This window comes from Nerophis ophidion, linkage group LG25 (assembly GCF_033978795.1).
Source record: "Nerophis ophidion isolate RoL-2023_Sa linkage group LG25, RoL_Noph_v1.0, whole genome shotgun sequence".
NCBI lineage: Eukaryota > Metazoa > Chordata > Actinopteri > Syngnathiformes > Syngnathidae > Nerophis > Nerophis ophidion.
The window spans coordinates 38,934,222-38,953,359 of NC_084635.1; the positions used below are offsets into that span (position 1 = coordinate 38,934,222).

At 41.6% G+C, this 19,138-nt stretch overlaps 1 protein-coding gene across 2 annotated transcripts in view; it reads left to right on the forward strand.

Moving 5' to 3' along the window:
- Positions 1 to 631: 631 nt before the first annotated feature.
- Positions 632 to 19,138, forward strand: part of scml2 (Scm polycomb group protein like 2) — a 71,802-nt gene continuing 53,295 nt past the window's right edge. For both annotated transcript variants that reach the window (XM_061886934.1, XM_061886935.1), the window contains exons 1-5: positions 632 to 758; positions 10,728 to 10,801; positions 13,656 to 13,724; positions 17,796 to 17,866; positions 17,941 to 18,175. In XM_061886934.1, coding sequence (XP_061742918.1) covers positions 10,780 to 10,801; positions 13,656 to 13,724; positions 17,796 to 17,866; positions 17,941 to 18,175 — 397 coding nt within the window. In that variant the 5' untranslated portion in view covers positions 632 to 758; positions 10,728 to 10,779. The remainder of the gene's footprint in view (positions 759 to 10,727; positions 10,802 to 13,655; positions 13,725 to 17,795; positions 17,867 to 17,940; positions 18,176 to 19,138) is intronic.

A 19,138-nucleotide genomic window follows, 5' to 3' on the forward strand; every position in this document is an offset into this window, starting at 1 on the left:
GTCAATAGGTGGGAAGCGAACCTGCAACCCTCAGGTTTCTGGCACGGCCGCTCTACCCACTACGCCATGCCGCCCATATATGTACATATATATATATATATATATATATATATATATATATATATATATATATATATATATATATATATATATATATATATATATATATATATATATACATATCTATATCTATATCTATCTATATATATATATATATATATATATATATATATAAATATATATATATATATATATATATATATATATATATATATATATATATATATATATATATATATATATATATATATATATATGTGTATATGTAGTTCGATCGTTGCATGAATATAATTTATTTATTTATTATTTAGAAAGGCTCAGACGTCGTACTCGTACCACGCGTGTTTGGACTGTGTGTGTGTGCGTGATGTTACCTGTGCGCGAGTGTGTCCGTGTGTACGTGTGTGTGTGTGATGGATGTTACCTGTGTGCTAGTGTGTGTCTGTGTCTTGGTGTTTGTCTGTGTGTGCGAGTGTGTGTGTGTCTGTGTGTGTGTCTGTGTGTGTGTGTGCGAGTGTGTGTCTGTGTGTGCGTGTGTCAGTGTGTGTGTGTGTTCGTGCTTGCGGGAAGGAGCGTTTTGTGTTGTGGCGAGGCGCATGCGCAGTGAGCGTAGCTGCATCCAAGATGGCGGCCTGCATCTGACACAGTAAAGTGAGAGCGCCTCCATGAAAATACTTCTTCTAACTTCTTCTAACTCGGTAAGTCATCTTCCTCCGTCTCCTTGTCGTCTGCCGGCCTAACTACACCTCCTCGACCTGCCTCTGTCCTCCTCCCGTCCGCGGTCGTTGCGCTCTCCTCACTCGTCTGTCAATGTTGTTTATCTCTCTTTATTTATGTTATTTATCACCTCCTCTTCTTCTTCTTCACTACATTGCTGCACACTCTTACTTACTGCTCACTACCGACATTATTATGTCACGCATTGTTGGCCTCACTCTGGCTCTACTGCAACATTAGCATTAGCATTAGCATTAACCCTCACAAGTCCCGCCCACCGACATGTCAACAATACTAATCAGGAAGTCCCGCCCACCTTCATGTCAACATTAATAAACCGGAAGTCCCGCCCACATTCATGTCAACAATTATCAACTGCAAGTCCCGCCCACCTCCATGTCAACAATAATAAACCGGAAGTCCCGCCTACCTTCATGTCAACATTAATAAACCGGAAGTCCCGCCCACCTCCATGTCAACAATAATAAGCACGAAGTCCCGCCCACCTTCATGTCAATAATTATAAACCGCAAGTCCCGCTCACCGACATGTCAACAATAATAAACCGGAAGTCCCGCCCACCTTCAAGTCAACAATAATACGCAGGGAGTCCCGCCCACCCACTTGTCAATAATTATAAACCGGAAGTCCCGCCCACCGACATGTCAACAATAATAAACCGAAAGTCCCGCCCACCTTCATGTCAACATTAATAAACCGGAGGTCCCGCCCACCGACATGTCGACAATAATAAGCAGGAAGTCCCGCCCACCTTCATGTCAATAATTATAAACCGGAAGTCCCGCCCACCGACATGTCAACAATAATAAACCGGATGTCCCGCCCACCTTCATGTCAACATTAATAAACCGGAGGTCCCGCCCACCGACATGTCGACAATAATAAGCAGGAAGTCCCGCCCACCATAATGTCAAGAATAATAAGCAGGCCAAAATGTCAAGAATAATCAGAAGGAAGTCACCAAAATGTCGAGAATAATAAGCCGGAAGTCCCGCCCACCTTCATGTCAAGAATAATAAGCAGGATGTCCCGCCCACCTTCATGTAAAAAATAATAAGCAGGAAGTCCCGCCCACCAAAATGTCTAGAATAATAAGCCGGAAGTCCCGCCCACCTTCATGTCAAGAATAATAAGCAGGATGTCCCGCCCACCAAAATGTCAAGAATAATAATCAGGAAGTCCCGCCTACTAGAGATGCGCGGTTTGCGCTCTCATCCGCGGAGTCCGCGGATAAACCGCGGGTAGGGCGGGTGACATGACGAAAAATAGATTTTAAATAGATTCAGGCGGGTGACGGTTGAACCATTAGGAAATATATATACATAGTTAAATGTTATGTTGAAGAGGTTCATTTAGCCTACTGATATGTATTTATAAATGTTTGATTTCTATAAGCTAGTAGGTAAAGTGTTGTCCGTGACAACACTGGATGGTACTATCCATATAACACGTCTCAGACAACATCACGCTAACATCACGTGACACCTCTGATGAAGGCTGCAGAAGCAAGGTAGCCCAAACTTGTCACTTTACCTTACTAGCCTATAGAAATCAACCATTTATAAATAGTTAAAGGCCTACTGAAAGCCACTACTAGCGACCACACAGTCTGATAGTTTATATATCAATGATGAAATATTAACATTGCAACACATGCCAATACGGCCGCTTTAGTTTACTAAATTGCAATTTTAAATTTCCCGGGAGTTTCGTCTTGAAAACGTCGTGTAATGATGACGTGTACGCAAGACGTCACGGGTTTTTAGTAGGTATGAGCGCTGCGCACACACACAGCTAAAAGTTGTCTGCTTTAACGGCATAATTACACAGTATTTTGGACATCTGTGTTGCTGAATCTTTTGCAATTTGTTCAATTAATATTGGAGAAGTCAAAGTAGAAAGATGGAGTTGGGAAGCTTTAGCCTTTAGCCACATAAACACACGGTGATTCCTTGTTTAAAATTCCTGGAGGTGAAACTTTACTATGGAACAGAGCGCGAACATGGATTCCGACCAAATGTCAACCAGCAGGTTTCGGTGAGAAAATTGTGGTTAAAAAGTCGCTTCTTACCAGAGAAAAGCTGAACTTGTGCCGTCCATGAAGCTGCCGTCGACTCCCCTGAGACACTGCGCGTCAAGATTTGTTTTTCGGTGGGGGTGCTTGCACATATATACAGTGTATGTATATATGTATATATATATATATATATATATATATATATATACATATCGAGCACTATTCTCCGGATAATCCAATCAAGACATATATATATATATATATATATATATATATATATATATATATATATATATATATATATATATATATACATACACTGTATATATGTGCAAGCACCTCCACCAAAAAACTAATCTGTTCCCGATGTCGTTTGATCGTTGCATGAATATTATTTATTTATTTATTATTTAGAAAGGCTCAGACGTCGTACTTGTACCACGCGTGTTTGGACTGTGTGTGTGTGATGGATGTTACCTGTGCGCGAGTGTGCTTCTGTGTGTGTGTGTGTGTGTGTATGTGATGGATGTTACCTGTGCGCGAGTGTGTGTCTGTGTGTGTGTGTGTGTGTGTGAGATGGTTGTTACCTGTGTGCGGGTGTGTGTGATGGACTGCCGTCGACTTCCCTGAGACACTGCGCGTCAAGACACCTGTGGAGACACCCTTCCGACTATCAGGTACTGTTAAACTCACTAAAACACTAGCAACACAATAGAATGATAAGGGATTTCCCAGAATTATCCTAGTAAATGTGTCTAAAAACATCGGAATCTGTCCCAATGCGATCGCGTTTTTTTTTTTCGTTTTTTTTTTTTTTCTAGTCCGCTATCAATATCCTCAAACGCAAATCTTTCATCCTCGCTCAAATTAATGGGGACATTTTCGTTTTCTCGGTCCAAATAGCACTTTTTGTTGGAGGCTCCCATTAAAAATATGAGTATGTGAGGAGCCATTAACATGTGACGTCATCGTCTGCGACTTCCGCTAGAGGCAGGGCTTTTCTCACCGAAAGTTGCAAACTTTATTGTGGATGTTCTCTACTAAATCCTTTCTGCAAAAATACGGCAATATCGCAAAACCAACCTTGCTTCCATACTTCCATTTTCTTCCCACCAAGAAAAAAAATGATATTCTGTATATCAAATGTTTTATCGAACACAATATTTTATTGATATTGATGTCTATTGCGATACACGTTGATATTGTTTTATCCATAGACATCATATTCCTAGACAACACATTGGCTGCTGGGGAACGGTGGAAAATGACTTTTCACAAGTAATATTGAACATTATTTTTGTTTGTATTTTGTCATTCGAAGATTATTGTACCGTATTGATGCCCTACAGTGATATTGTTGCCAGCTAGCTATAAGATAAGATAGAAATCAGTGTATTATTATGGTGGATTAAATGTGCTGACACTGCAATATGCCTGTCAGCAGATGGACGTGTTGCCCTTTTCAAGATGGCGGCCCCACGTCTCGTCAATGCTTTTAATGCATATCCTATTCATACAAATCATATGGAGGGAACACTGTACTTCACTGTTGTCATACTTGATGACATGTTTGTGGTCGTCACCATGACTTTTCACACCTGCTCCATATTCAACATCACGTTAGCATAGCATCCTGTGACATGTACGCTACTTAACTCTTTGAGTCGTGCACAATATCCGTAAAAATCACAGGATGATCTTGTTAAATATAGCGACAAAGTCGATAAGTTGGCAAGTCAGATCGTCTTCTTATTCTCTGGTGGACCAGACGCATATGAACCCTGTCAAGAAGCGTAGTTCTGATGATACATTTATTTTGTGCTGTGCTTCCACAAATAAAATGGATGCAAACATAAACCAACAATATGAACTTTTATTCTGGTAGTCGTTGCCGATGTACCTAATGTTGTGACTGACGCTAACTCCACACTGTATTATATTTCTTCTAACACACAAACACAACACTTTTTTCATGCTAACTTCAGAGTAATGTGCCATAGAAATATTTCAAATCATGGTTACTGAGAACAAAATGATCAAAATGTTATTATTGTCATCACTATTGTGCTGGAAGAGTTTTATTTAGAAAATAAGTCAATCCATAAACAGACCGTATATTTTCATCGGCAGAAGAAACATTACGGAAATAATTCTCCCCATGCTCAGTAACATAGATATTCTATGTGTAAACGATCATGATTGGATAGAAAATAATAATTTTATTGTCACTATTTTACAAAACAACAACAACTCCACATGGTGCTTAAAATGTAAACATAAGAACAGGACATGAAACCATTTAAATGTATTGTAAAGCAAACACATAAGGAGAAAACAATGATTGTTTTAAATGGAAAACAACCTTTATTAATCATTTTTTATGAGACGTTTGGGGCCCCTAAAAAATTAAGAAAGACGTTAATTTGGATCTTTCTGTGTGGAGTTTGCATGTTCTCCCCGTGAATGCGTGGGTTCCCTCCGGGTACTCCGGCTTCCTCCCACTTCCAAAGACATGCACCTGGGGATAGGTTGATTGGCAGCACTAAATTGGCCCTAGTGTGTGAATGTGAGTGTGAATGTTGTCTGTCTATCTGTGTTGGCCCTGCGATGAGGTGGGGACTTGTCCAGGGTGTACCCCGCCTTCCGCCCGATTGTTGCTGAGATAGGCGCCAGCGCCCCCCGCGACCCCGAAAGGGAATAAGCGGTAGAAAATGGATGGATGGATGGATGGACGTTAATTTGTCTTGCATTCATGTTAGCATTTAGGCTGGCTTGTGACGAGCATGTTATCCTAAATGAGCAATATCACTAAATCGGGATCTTTTCCAAGTGTGTTTATTAAAGGCCTACGCAAATGAGATTTTCTTATTCAAACGGGGATAGCAGGTCAATTCTATGTGTCGTACTTGATCATTTCGTGATATTGCCATATTTTTGCTGAAAGGATTTAGTAGAGAACATCGATGATAAAGTTTGCACCTTTTGGTCGCTAATAAAAAAGCCCTGCCTGTACTGGAAGTAGCAGACGATGACGTTACAAAAGTGAGGGCTCCTCACGTCCTCACATTGTTTATAATGGGAGCCTCCAGCAGCAGGAGTTATTCGGACCGAGAAAAAGACAATTTCCCCATTAATTTGAGCGACGATGAAAGATTCGTGGATGAGGAAAGTGAGAGTGAAGGACTAGAAAAAAAAACAGATATTAAACACATTTACTAGTGTAGCAGAGTGTCCTGGGTTTGCCTATACAGTGTAGTTATATAATAAAATAATAAACGGAAGACATTAGAGCAAGTCCGGTAGCCACCGCTTCTTTATTGTGAACTCCTTTACACCTCTCTCTCCACAACCACACACCCTACGTCACAGCCCCACTGCAACTCTGAAATGACAAAACTCCTCCTCCTCCTTATACTCTCTGTTAACTTGGGACACCCTGAACTGTTTGTTACACTAGGATCATTCTGGAAAATCCCTTATCTGCTTATTGTGTTAGTGGTGTTTTAGTGAGATTATGTGGTGGTACCTGAAAGTGGGAGGGGTTTGGCCACGGGTGTGGTGACCGCCAGTGTCTCCGTGGGAAGCCACGTTTCTCGACGAGGCAAGGCAGCCGGGCTGAGATTTATTTTTCCCCCCCTCCTCCACGGTGTAAGCATCCGACGGTCGGGGGCGGCCGTTGGGAGGAGGCAAGAGAATCCGCAGCTGCAGGAAGAACGACGCAAACTCTCTGCTCATGTCTACGGTAAGAGCCGACTTATTGCCACCATTTTCTCACCGAAACCTGCTGGTTGACATGTGGTAGGGAACCGTGTTCGCTTGACCGCTCTGTTCCATAGTATAGCTTCACCGTCATCTTTAGGGAATGTAACCAAAGAAACACCGGCTGTGTTTGTGTTGCTACAGCCGGCCGCAATACACCGCTTTCCACCTACAGGTTTCTTCTTTGTAGTCTCCATTGTACATTGAACAAATTGCAAAAGATTCAGCAACACAGATGTCCAAAATACTGTGTAATTATGCGATTAAAGCAGACCACTTATAGCTGGGATCGGTACTGGATCAAAATGTCCGCTACTATCCGTGACGTCACGCGCACCTGTCATCATACGCGTCATCATACCGTGACGTTTTCAGCAGGATAATTCGCGCAAAATTTAAAATTCCAATTTAGTAAACTAACCCGTATTGGCATGTGTTGCAATGTTAATATTTCATCATTGATATATAAACTATCAGACTGCGTGGTCGCTAGTAGTGGTTTTCAGTAGGCCTTTAATTATGGTTTTATTGATCATTTTATTTTGAAAGGGTTTTGCTGAATGTCATAAGTTTTACCACAATTTATCACTGATACCTGTAAGGATTAATCAATATTTCGATTTATATTCCTTGGATTTAATTACATCCATCTGCAGACGGCTAGTTTGCCTTCCGGAGTATAGGTATCGATCCAACATCGTTTTTAAGAGGCAATCGATCGATTTGATCAATACTAGAAAAGAAAAAGATTGGATTTAAGAAGGGCAGAATTTAAATGGAGTTTAGCAAGAAAGCTCAAACCAAATGCAAACGCCACATGGAATTATCATGAATCACAACTTTCAGCTACAGCACAATTGCAAAAGCCATAACAAATATAAACGCCAAAACACAATATTATGAAGCCACAACAGTACTTTAAGTCACAAAACGGAAATGACAACCGAGCAAATTACGGCGACGGACCGACTTCCTGAGGCGGAAGGTTGGAAAGAGTGTAATGAACCTAGTATTTTAGTCTTGTTGAAAAGGTTAAAAACAGTGTAATGAACCTAGTATTTTAGTCTTGTTGAAAAGGTTGGAAGGAGTGTAATGAACCTAGTATTTTAGTCTTGTTGGAAAGAGTGTAATGAACCTAGTATTTTAGTCTTGTTGAAAAGGTTGCGAAGAGTGTAATGAACCTAGTATTTTAGTCTTGTTGAAAAGGTTGGAAAGAGTGTAATGAACCTAGTATTTTAGTCTTGTTGGAAAGAGTGTAATGAACCTAGTATTTTAGTCTTGTTGAAAATGTTGGAAAGAGTGTAATGAACCTAGTATTTTAGTCTTGTTGAAAAGGTTGGAAGGAGTGTAATGAACCTAGTATTTTAGTCTTGTTGGAAAGAGTGTAATGAACCTAGTATTTGTCTTGTTGAAAAGGTTGCGAAGAGTGTAATGAACCTAGTATTTTAGTCTTGTTGAAAAGGTTGGAAAGAGTGTAATGAACCTAGTATTTTAGTCTTGTTGACAAGACTGTTATGAACCTAGTATTTTAGTCTTGTTGAAAATGTTGGAAAGAGTGTAATGAACCTAGTATTTTAGTCTTGTTGAAAAGGTTGGAAGGAGTGTAATGAACCTAGTATTTTAGTCTTGTTGAAAAGAGTGTTATGAACCTAGTATTTTAGTCTTCTTGAAAAGGTTGTAAAGAGTGTAATGAACCTAGTATTTTAGTCTTGTTGGAAAGAGTGTAATGAACCTAGTATTTTAGTCTTGTTGAAAAGGTTGCGAAGAGTGTAATGAACCTAGTATTTTAGTCTTGTTGAAAAGGTTGGAAAGAGTGTAATGAACCTAGTATTTTAGTCTTGTTGACAAGACTGTTATGAACCTAGTATTTTAGTCTTGTTGAAAAGGTTGGAAAGAGTGTAATGAACCTAGTTGAATGAGGGAAGACTGTATTAAAGGAAGGAAGGCTGTATTGAAGGAGGGAAGACTGTATTGAAGGAAGGAAGAGAGTATTGAAGGAGAAAGACTATTAAAGGAGGGAAGACTGTATTGAAGGGAGGAAGAGAGTATTAAAGTAAGGAAGACTATATTGAAATAAGGAAGACTTCTTCATGGCGAGTGCAAAGACAGCTTGTAAAAACCAAGTGCTTCCTGGTGCACTCAGCTCTTGTGCATGAGAAAAAGAAGTAGAGAAGGAGAGAAGTGTGAGTGAGTGAGTGAGTGAGTGAGTGAGTGAGTGAGTGAGTGAGTGAGTGAGTGAGTGAGTGAGTGAGTGAGTGAGTGAGTAGCAGAGCAGGAATCCTTTTCATGTTGCCACATCCTTAATGGCTCTTTATGGCACCTTGGAATGTTTAGGGCTCCCTCCTGCACACACACACACACACACACACACACACACACACACACACACACACACAAGGTCTTCACTCCTCGCACATCTCCTTTTTGGACTGCTCCTTCACCTCCTCGGATTATGCTTCCCATTTCCCCATCACGTCTTCACTGCGGACTTCTTGCTGGGGACTGCTGGAAGTAGGACTATGTGCAAAGCTCTCCTGGATTCCCACCTCAGAGTTTCACCCTTGAAACAGCGGTAACAAAGTCTATTCTGACTGTAAAAGAAATGATGGTCTTTGTTCAAACTAACTTACAGTCCTGGTCAAAAGTGTAGGTACACTTGTAAAGAACTCTTTTTTTTTTTTGTGATGTAGTGATTGGAGCACATACTTGTTGCTCACAAAAAACATTCATGAAGTATTCTTCTTTTATGGATTTATTATGTCTACTGAAAATGTGAGCAATCAAAAGTATACATACAGCAATGTTCATATTTGCTTACATGTCCCTTGGCAAGTTTACCTGCAATAAGGCACTTTTGGTAGCCATCCACAAGCTTCTGCTTACATTTTTCACCACAAAATTGCTGCAGTTCAGCTAAATGTGTTGCTTTTCTAACATGGACTTGTTTCTTCAGCATTGTCCACACCTTTAAGTCAGGCCATTCTAAAACCTTCATTCTAGCCTGATTTAGCCATTCCTTTACCACTTTTGAGGTGTGTTTGGGGTCATTGTCCTGTTGGAACACCCAACTGTGCCCAAGACCCAACCTCTGGGCTGATGACTTTAGTTTGTCCTGAACAATTTGGAGCTAATCCTCCTTTTTCATTGTCCCATTTAAAGCAGCAGTTCCATTGGCAGCAAAACAGGCCCAGAGCATAATACTACCACCACCATGCTTGACGGTAGGTGTGGTGTTCCTGGGATTAAAGTCATCACCTTTTCTCCTCCAAACATATTGCTGGGTATTGTGGCCAAACAGCTCCATTTTTGTTTCATCTGACCACAGTACTTTCCTCCAGAAGGTCTTATCTTTGTCCATGTGCTGTCAGAAGAAACAAAAATGGAGCTGTGGTAAAGGAATGGCTAAATCAGGCTAGAATAAAGGTTAGAATAAAAGTCCTGACTTAAATGTGCGGACAATGCTGTATAAACAAGTCCATGTTAGAAAAGCAACACATTTAGCTGAACTGCAGCAATTTTGTGGTGAAAAATGTAAGCAGAAGCTTGTGGATGGCTACCAAAAGCTCCTTATTGCAGGTAAACTTGCCAAGGGACATGTAAGCAAATATGAACATTGCTGTACGTATACTTTTGATTGCTCACATTTTCAGTAAAGCCATAAAAAATTCATAAAAGAAGCAAACTTCATGAATGTTTTTTGTGAGCAACAAGTATGTGCTCCAATTACTACATCACAAAAAAATAAGAGTTGAAGAACTGATTGGAAACTCCAGACAGCCATGACATCATGTTCTTTACAAGTGTACCTACACTTTTGATCACCACTATATATTTTGTCGTGCTTTTCGGAAATAGAAATGTAGGCAAAAACTATTCAACTATTCAAGCCAGTTGCTCCTTTGTTTGAAACACAGAATTGAATTATTTTGCTGAACAAATATGTAAATGTAAAGCATCTTGCTCGTCTGAGTACATATCAGATATTAAATATAGGATAAAATATTAGATTGTGACTGAAATATAATAATAAATGCACTCTCTCTGTACTAAAAAGTGACTTTCAGCAATGGTCAAGGTACTTAAGTTGGACATAAAAACATAAATGTTAGTGTTGTTATGTAACTGGAATCTTTGTTTGTGTTCTTTTTCATAGGTAAGAGCCTGTCTGACCACCTGTGCCGCAGCAGCACTACATCCTGGTCACTATGGGTCGCACGCCACACAAAGGTCAGCCTTCACCTTCATAACGGCTGTTCATAACAATACAGCCAAAGTGGGTTTGCTTACCACTGTAATCTAGTCAATTAGGGTTGTACCAGCGCTAATTAGTACTCCCATACTACATTTCCTTGAATTACTGCCGGGGCGCTAATTAATTTAAAACCTCTTCTCACTCCGCCGTTTACCAAAGGCAAGCATGGGCTAATTATTTTAAAACCTCTTCTCACTCCGGCACTTACCAAAGGCATGCGGTAAATTTAGGCCTGCACTTATAAATTTGAGTGTGATGTAAGGATACCATCATGAAAAGCACATTTAATAAAAAAAAACGTTATTATGGTGTTACCTTTACTTATAAATGAAGTCCATGCACAGCTCCTTCTGATCAAAAGCATCGATAACTTGTTTATAGAAGTCTTCCTTATCTTTCTTCAGTTTTAAAAGTCTCTTTGTCTCGATGGAGATTTTCCTTTATTACCTCCTGCTTCGATTGAAAGTCCAGTTTAGAAAACGGTTTTATTTTAGATATGTAATCCTCCATGTTAAAAGTGCAAGCGAGAGCAAAAAATAAACGATCGCTGCTCACTCTTGCTGCTTGTTGTCACTTCTTCTGCAGCCAAGTAATAATAATAATAATAATAATAATAATAATGGATTAGATTTATATCGCGCTTTCCTATTGTTAGATACTCAAAGCGCTCACAGAGAAGTGGGAACCCATCATTCATTCACACCTGGTGGTGGTAAGCTACATTTGTAGCCACAGCTGCCCTGGGGTAGACTGATGGAAGCGTGGCTGCCAGTTTGCGCCTACGGCCCCTCCGACCACCACCAAACATTCACTCATCATTCATTCACCGGTGTGAGCGGCACCGGGGGCAAGGGTGAAGTGTCCTGTCCAAAGACACAACGGCAGCGATTTTTTGGATGTTAATAGGTGGGAAGCGAACCTGCAACCCTCAGGTTTCTGGCACGGCCGCTCTACCCACTACGCCATGCCTTCCCCAAGTAGTCGCAAGAAGGATCACTAGCGCCCTCTACCACCAGGAGGCGGGAGTCATTTAATGACTCATATTTGACACACGCAGCTACGGTATATTAATAAAACATAGCTGGTTACTGTTCTGTTTAGCATATTCAATAGCTTGGACCTTAAATCCTACTGAATAGCTCTTAATCTTCTTCCCTTTATGCGATTCCAAATTACCGGTATTGAATTTAGCCTCCTCCATTTTGAAAATGATGACAGGTGAAGTGTCACTCGTGACGTGACGAGTTTGACCCGGCGGAAATTCTTGGCATTTGCTAATTATTTGGCGAAACGAGTTTGACCCGGCGGAAATTCTAGACATGCGCTAATAAAAATAATATTTTGCGAAACGAGTTTGACCCGGCAGTAATTCTAAGCAGGCGCATACTATATACCCGGCAGCAATTCAAGGAAATACGGTATTCAGAGGTTTGTATATTGCCCATTCATTGTCAATGGTAGGAAATTCCAGGTATTCAGGGAATTTTCCAAACCGGGAAACATGCTGTCTTGATTGTCCAGAGTGAGTGGAGTGTTTGGATGTTGGAATGCTTCAAATCTAATGAGAAATGTGGGATACGGAGAGGTTTGTATATTGCCCATTCATTTTCTATGGGCGAAATTTGCTGGAATATCCGGTATTTTTCCAAACCGGGAAACATGCTGGCTTGATTGTACAGGGTGAGTGGAGTGTTAGCATGTTGGAACGCTTCAAATCACTTGAGAAATGTGGGATATGCAGAAATGTGTATAATGCCCATTCATTTTCAATGGGGGAAATTTCCTGGAAATTCCGGTAATTTTCCAAACCGGAAAACATGCTGGCTTGATTGTCCAGCGTGAGTGGAGTGTGTGGATTCTTCAAATCGCTTAAGAAATGTGGGTTATGGAGAGGTTTTGTATATTGCCCATTCATTGTCAATGAAGGGAAATTCCGGGAAATTCAAAAGCGGGAATTTGGGGAGAAGGACAAGAAGTTTTGTGTTTGATGTATGTGAAGAGTAGTGTGGGTGGATGGCTGGAAATGTAGGACATGTAAAACTATGACTACTTAAATTTATTTCAATCAATCAATCAATCAATCAATCAATGTTTACTTATATAGCCCTAAATCACTAGTGTCTCAAAGGGCTGCACAAACCACTACGACATCCTCGGTAGGCCCACATAAGGGCAAGGAAAACTCACACCCAGTGGGACATCGGTGAAAATAATGACCCAGTGGGACGTCGGTGACAATGATGACTATGAGAACCTTGGAGAGGAGGAAAGCAATGGATGTCGAGCGGGTCTAACATGATACTGTGAAAGTTCAACATGATACTGTGAAAGTTCAATCCATAATGGATCCAACACAGTCGCGAGAGTCCAGTCCAAAGCGGATCCAACACAGCAGCGAGAGTCCCGTTCACAGCGGAGCCAGCAGGAAACCATCCCAAGCGGAGGCGGATCAGCAGCGCAGATATGTCCCCAGCCGATACACAGGCGAGCAGTACATGTATGGGAATTTACTGGAAATTGTGGGAATTTCCCCTCAATGACATCATCTTAGTCACATGACACAATTTTCCACCCCTTTCTGCATTTAGATGCAGTTTTTGCCAAAGGACTGTGTTTACCTCCGTGTACTTAGTACTGGGAAGTGGGCGGTCAAAGGTGGCTGTGTCACAACTGAGTCAGCTCCATTAAAAAGTACTGATAGACGTTCATTAGTCCGGAATTCTCTTCAACTGATCCAATTAGGAACCAGTACTAAAACATTCCGGTGCTCGGTTTACAAGTGCACATTTTTTCATGCTAATGCGTGTCGCTAATGTCTTTTGGTTTCAGACCAGAAAGAAGAAAAGAAGGAGAGGCCCAGTAATATCGGCAGCACTTCTGTGCTGGACAAATCTAATGGTGAGTACTTCTTCTACATTTACCGTATTTCCTTGAATTGCCGCCGGGGCGTTAATCAATTTAAAACCTCATTTCACTCCGGCGCTTACCAAAGGCATGTGGTAAATTTAGGCCTGCGCTTATAAATTTGAGTGTGATGTAAGGAAACCATCATGAAAAGCACATTTAATAAAAAAAACGTTAATGTACAGGAGCCTGTAAAGGACTGTACTTTACCTTGGGGGGATGCTCCAATTATTCACTATTTACCCAATAAATCTAGTCCAGGGGTGCCCACAATTTTTCTGCAGGCGAGCTACTTTTCAATTGACCAACTCGAGGGGATCTACCTCATTTATGTATATCATTTATATTTATTTATTTATGAAAGAGACATTTTTGTAAACAAGTTAAATGTGTTTAATGATAATACAAGCATGTGTAACACATATAGATGTCTTTCTTTCACAAAGACAAGAATATAAGTTGGTGTATTACCTGATTCTGATGACTTGCATTGATTGGAATCAGACAGTAATGATGATAACGCCCACATTTTCAAATGGAGGAGAAAAAAAGTTGTCCTTTCTGTACAATACCACATGAAAGTGGTTGGTTTTTGGCATCTAATTCATCCAGCTTCCATACACTTTACAAGAAAAACATTGGCGGCAAATTCCGTAGCTTGCTTGATTGACATTCACGGCACCCGAGGGTCTTGTGAGATGACGCTGGCTGCTGCCAGTTCATTATTATGAAAAAATGACAGAGAGGAAGGCGAGAAACACTTTTTATTTCAACAGACTTTCGCGCCGTCCCTTCCGTCAAAACTCTAAAGGCCGACTGCACATTTCCTATATTCACAATAAAAGCCCTGCTTCATGCTGCCTGCGCTAACAAAATAAGAGTCTCGGAAAGCTGGCGTGCACAAGTGATGTGCACGCCAGCTTTCTGAGGGATCGCTTGTGCACGCCAGTTTTCCGAGACTCTGTATTTAGTTAGCGCAGGCAGCATGAAGCAGTGCTTTTATTGTGAAGATAGGAAATGTGCAGTCGGCCTTTAGAGTTTTGACGGAAGGTACGGCGCGAGAGTCTGTTGAAATAAAAAGTGTTTCTCGCCTTCCTCTCGGTCATATTTTCATAATAATGATCTTGCAGCAGCCAGCGTCATCTCACAAGACCCTCCGGTACCGTGAATGTCATTTAAGTGACGTCTTGGTGAAGATTGATGATCACAAATTTTTAGGTCTATTTTTTTTAAAAGCCTGGCTGGAGATCGACTGACACACCCCCCCCGGTCGACTGGTAGCTCGCGATCGACGTAATGGGCACCCCTGATCTAGTCTAAGAGAGATTGAGAGGCGACGGCTTATATAGTTGAACAATTTACTATATACACCACATAAACATACAATAACCAGACAATAATAAACACACATTAATTACACTCATACACTCCTCCCCAACTCGCGCTGTCCACTTCCCTCGCAGTAATGTAGCCACGATAGCACACAACTAAACTCTTTATAATGTTCCACACTCTCCAAATAGTAAACAGTCACAGGGGAGAGGGTCTTTTTAACAAACTTAACTAAACCTGCCGTTCGTGAAGTCACTGTGCAGCAAACAAACATACGTGCGAGCTGCGGTTAGCACACCCGTCCCATCTACTGGCAACGTGAGTGTCCAAACGCCCTAAACTTTAACGAGTGCAACTTATAAACTGTCATTATAACACACTCAAACAGGTAGTTAACTGTTGGTTATTTCTCTGAACTGCAACCGTGGTGAACTATCTCCTGTGTAGTATTACCCACGCTACGTTGCTTGTTAATGCCGGGACTCTTTTAACACTTTGTTTAACGTGTTGGGAAACGGAACTGCCCGTAACCATAGCAACCAGAAACCATTGCAACCGAAGCCATAGCAACGATTAAACAACTTAAAGAAACACATTTTACCTTTCCAAACAACACGTATGAAATAGAAATAAATAGTAATAATCAAACACTTAACAAAAACGATCTCCTATTTTTAGAACTAAAGGAACAATTACATAAATATGAAAACCTTCAGAACAGTTAATATGTAGCATAAAAAATGCAGATGGCCTTAAAATGCCAAAACACTCAGTCACCGTATGTAAGTACCCAAAATAAAGACTCGACATAAATATACAGTGGGGCAAAAAAGTATTAAGTCAGCCAGCGATTGTGCAAGTTCTCCCACTTAAAATGATGACAGAGGTCTGTCATTTTCATCATAGGTACACTTCAACTGTGAGAGACAGAATGTGAAAAAAAATCCAGGAATTCACATTGTAGGAATTTTAAAGAATTTATTTGTAAATGATGGTGGAAAATAAGTATTTGGTCAACCATTCAAAGCTCTCACTGATGGAAGGAGGTTTTGGCTCCAAATCTCACGATACATGGCCCCATTCATTCTTTCCTTAACACGGATCAATCGTCCTGTCCCCTTAGCAGAAAAACAGCCCCAATGCATGATGTTTCCACCCCCATGCTTCACAGTAGGTGTGGTGTTCTTGGGATGCAACTCAGTGTTCTTCTTCCTCCAAACACGAGGAGTCGAGTTTATACCAAAAAGTTATATTTTGGTTTCATCTGACCACATGACATTCTCCCAATCCTCTGCTGTATCATCCATGTATCCAAGGTTGTGAACACTGTCTTGTTGCCTTGTGTTGTGTTGTGTATGTGTTGGTAACAAGGTTGTGAACACTGTCTTGTTGTCCTGTGTTGTGTTGTGTGTGTGTTGGTAACAAGGTTGTGAACACTGTCTTGTTGTCCTGTGCTGTGTTGGTAACAAGGTTGTGAACACTGTCTTCTTGTCCTGTGTTGTGTTGTGTGTGTGTTGGTAACAAGGTTGTGAACACTGTCTTGTTGTCCTGTGCTGTGTTGGTAACAAGGTTGTGAACACTGTCTTCTTGTCCTGTGTTGTGTTGTGTGTGTGTTGGTAACAAGGTTGTGAACACTGTGTTGTTGTTGTGTTGTGTTGTGTGTGTGTTGGTAACAAGGTTGTGAACACTGTGTTGTTGTCCTGTGTTGTGTTGTGTGTGTTTTGTGAACACTGTCTTGTTGTCCTGTGTTGTGTTGTGTGTGTGTTGGTAACACGGTTGTGAACACTGTGTTGTTGTTGTGTTGTGTTGTGTGTATGTTGGTAACAAGGTTGTGAACACTGTCTTGTTGTTGTGTTGTGTTGTGTGTGTGTGTTGGTAACAATGTTGTGAACACTGTCTTGTTGCCTTGTGTTGTGTTGTGTGTGTGTTGGTAACAAGGTTGTGAACACTGTGTTGTTGTTGTGTTGTGTTGTGTTGTGTGTGTGTTGGTAACAAGGTTGTGAACACTGTGTTGTTGTCCTGTGTTGGGTTGTGTGTGTTTTGTGAACACTGTCTTGTTGTCCTGTGTTGTGTTGTGTGTGTGTTGGTAACACGGTTGTGAACACTGTGTTGTTGTTGTGTTGTGTTGTGTGTATGTTGGTAACAAGGTTGTGAACACTGTCTTGTTGTTGTGTTGTGTTGTGTGTGTGTGTGTTGGTAACAATGTTGTGAACACTGTCTTGTTGCCTTGTGTTGTGTTGTGTGTGTGTTGGTAACAAGGTTGTGAACACTGTCTTGTTGTCTTGTGTTGTGTGTGTGTGTGTTGGTAACAAGGTTGTGAACACTGTCTTGTTGCCTTGTGTTGTGTTGTGTGTGTGTTGGTAACACGGTTGTGAACACTGTGTTGTTGTTGTGTTGTGTTGTGTGTGTGTTGGTAACAAGGTTGTGAACACTGTCTTGTTGCTGTGTTGTGTTGTATGTGTGTGTTGGTAACAATGTTGTGAACACTGTCTTGTTGCCTTGTGTTGTGTTGTGTGTATGTTGGTAACAAGGTTGTGAACACTGTCTTGTTGTCTTGTGTTGTGTGTGTGTGTGTGTTGGTAACAAGGTTGTGAACACTGTCTTGTTGCCTTTTATTGTGTTGTGTGCGTTGGTAAAAAGGTTGTGAACACTGTCTTGTTGCCTTTTGTTGTGTTGTGTGTGTGTTGGTAACAAGGTTGTGAACACTGTGTTGTTGTTGTGTTGTGTTGCCAGAGCCCTTCAGTTGGGAAGACTACCTGAGAGAAACGTCCACTGTGGCCGCCTCCCCCACGTGTTTCAAGCAGGTGTGTGGTGAGAGTTCTCCATAGACGGCTGTGTGTCCCCTGCTGACAATTGACCTTCTGGGTGTCCCCTGCAGTCCAGGACCCCCCCCTCCAATGACTTTAAGGCGGGCATGAAGCTTGAGGCTCGCGACCCTCGCAACGCCAACTCTGTGTGCATCGCCACGGTGATGGGCATGATGGGTACTCGCCTGCGTCTGCGCCTGGATGGCAGTGACAACACCAACGACTTCTGGAGACTGGTGGACTCCTCTGACATCCAACCCATAGGGACCTGTGAGAGGACGGGGGACATGCTGCAGCCCCCGCTAGGTAAGACAGCATTAGGTGAGACAACATTAGGTGAGACAACACTAGGTGAGACAACACAAGGTGAGACAACACCAGGAGAGACAACACTAGGTGAGACAACACCAGGTGAGACAACACAAGCTGAGACAACGCTAGGTGAGACAACACAAGGTGAGACAACACCAGGAGAGACAACACTAGGAGAGACAACACTAGGTTAGACAACACTAGGTGAGACAACACTAGGAGAGACAACACTAAGTGAGACAACACAAGGTGAGACAACACTAGGAGAGCCAACACTAGGTGAGACAACACAAGGTGAGACAACACCAGGAGAGACAACACTAGGAGAGACAACACTAGGTTAGACAACACTAGGTGAGACAACACTAGGAGAGACAACACTAAGTGAGACAACACAAGGTGAGACAACACTAGGAGAGCCAACGCTAGGTGAGACAACACTGGGTGAGACAACACTAGGTGAGACAACACTAGGTGAGACAACACTGGGTGAGACAACACTAGGTGAGACAACACTAGGTGAGACAACATCAGGAGAGACAACACTAGGTGAGACAACACTAGGTGAGACAACATCAGGAGAGACAACACTAGGTGAGACAACACTAGGTGAGACAACACTAGGAGAGACAACACTAGGTGAGACAACACTAGGTGAGACAACACTAGGAGAGACAACACTAGGTGAGACAACACTGGGTGAGACAACACTAGGAGAGACAACACTAGGTGAGACAACACTAGGTGAGACAACACTAGGTGAGACAACACTAGGTGAGACAACACTGGGTGAGACAACACTAGGAGAGACAACACTAGGTGAGACAGCACTAGGTGAGACAACACGAGGTGAGACAGCACTGGGTGAGACAACACTAGGTGAGACAGCACTAGGTGAGACAACACGAGGTGAGACAGCACTGGGTGAGACAACACTAGGTGAGACATCACTAAATA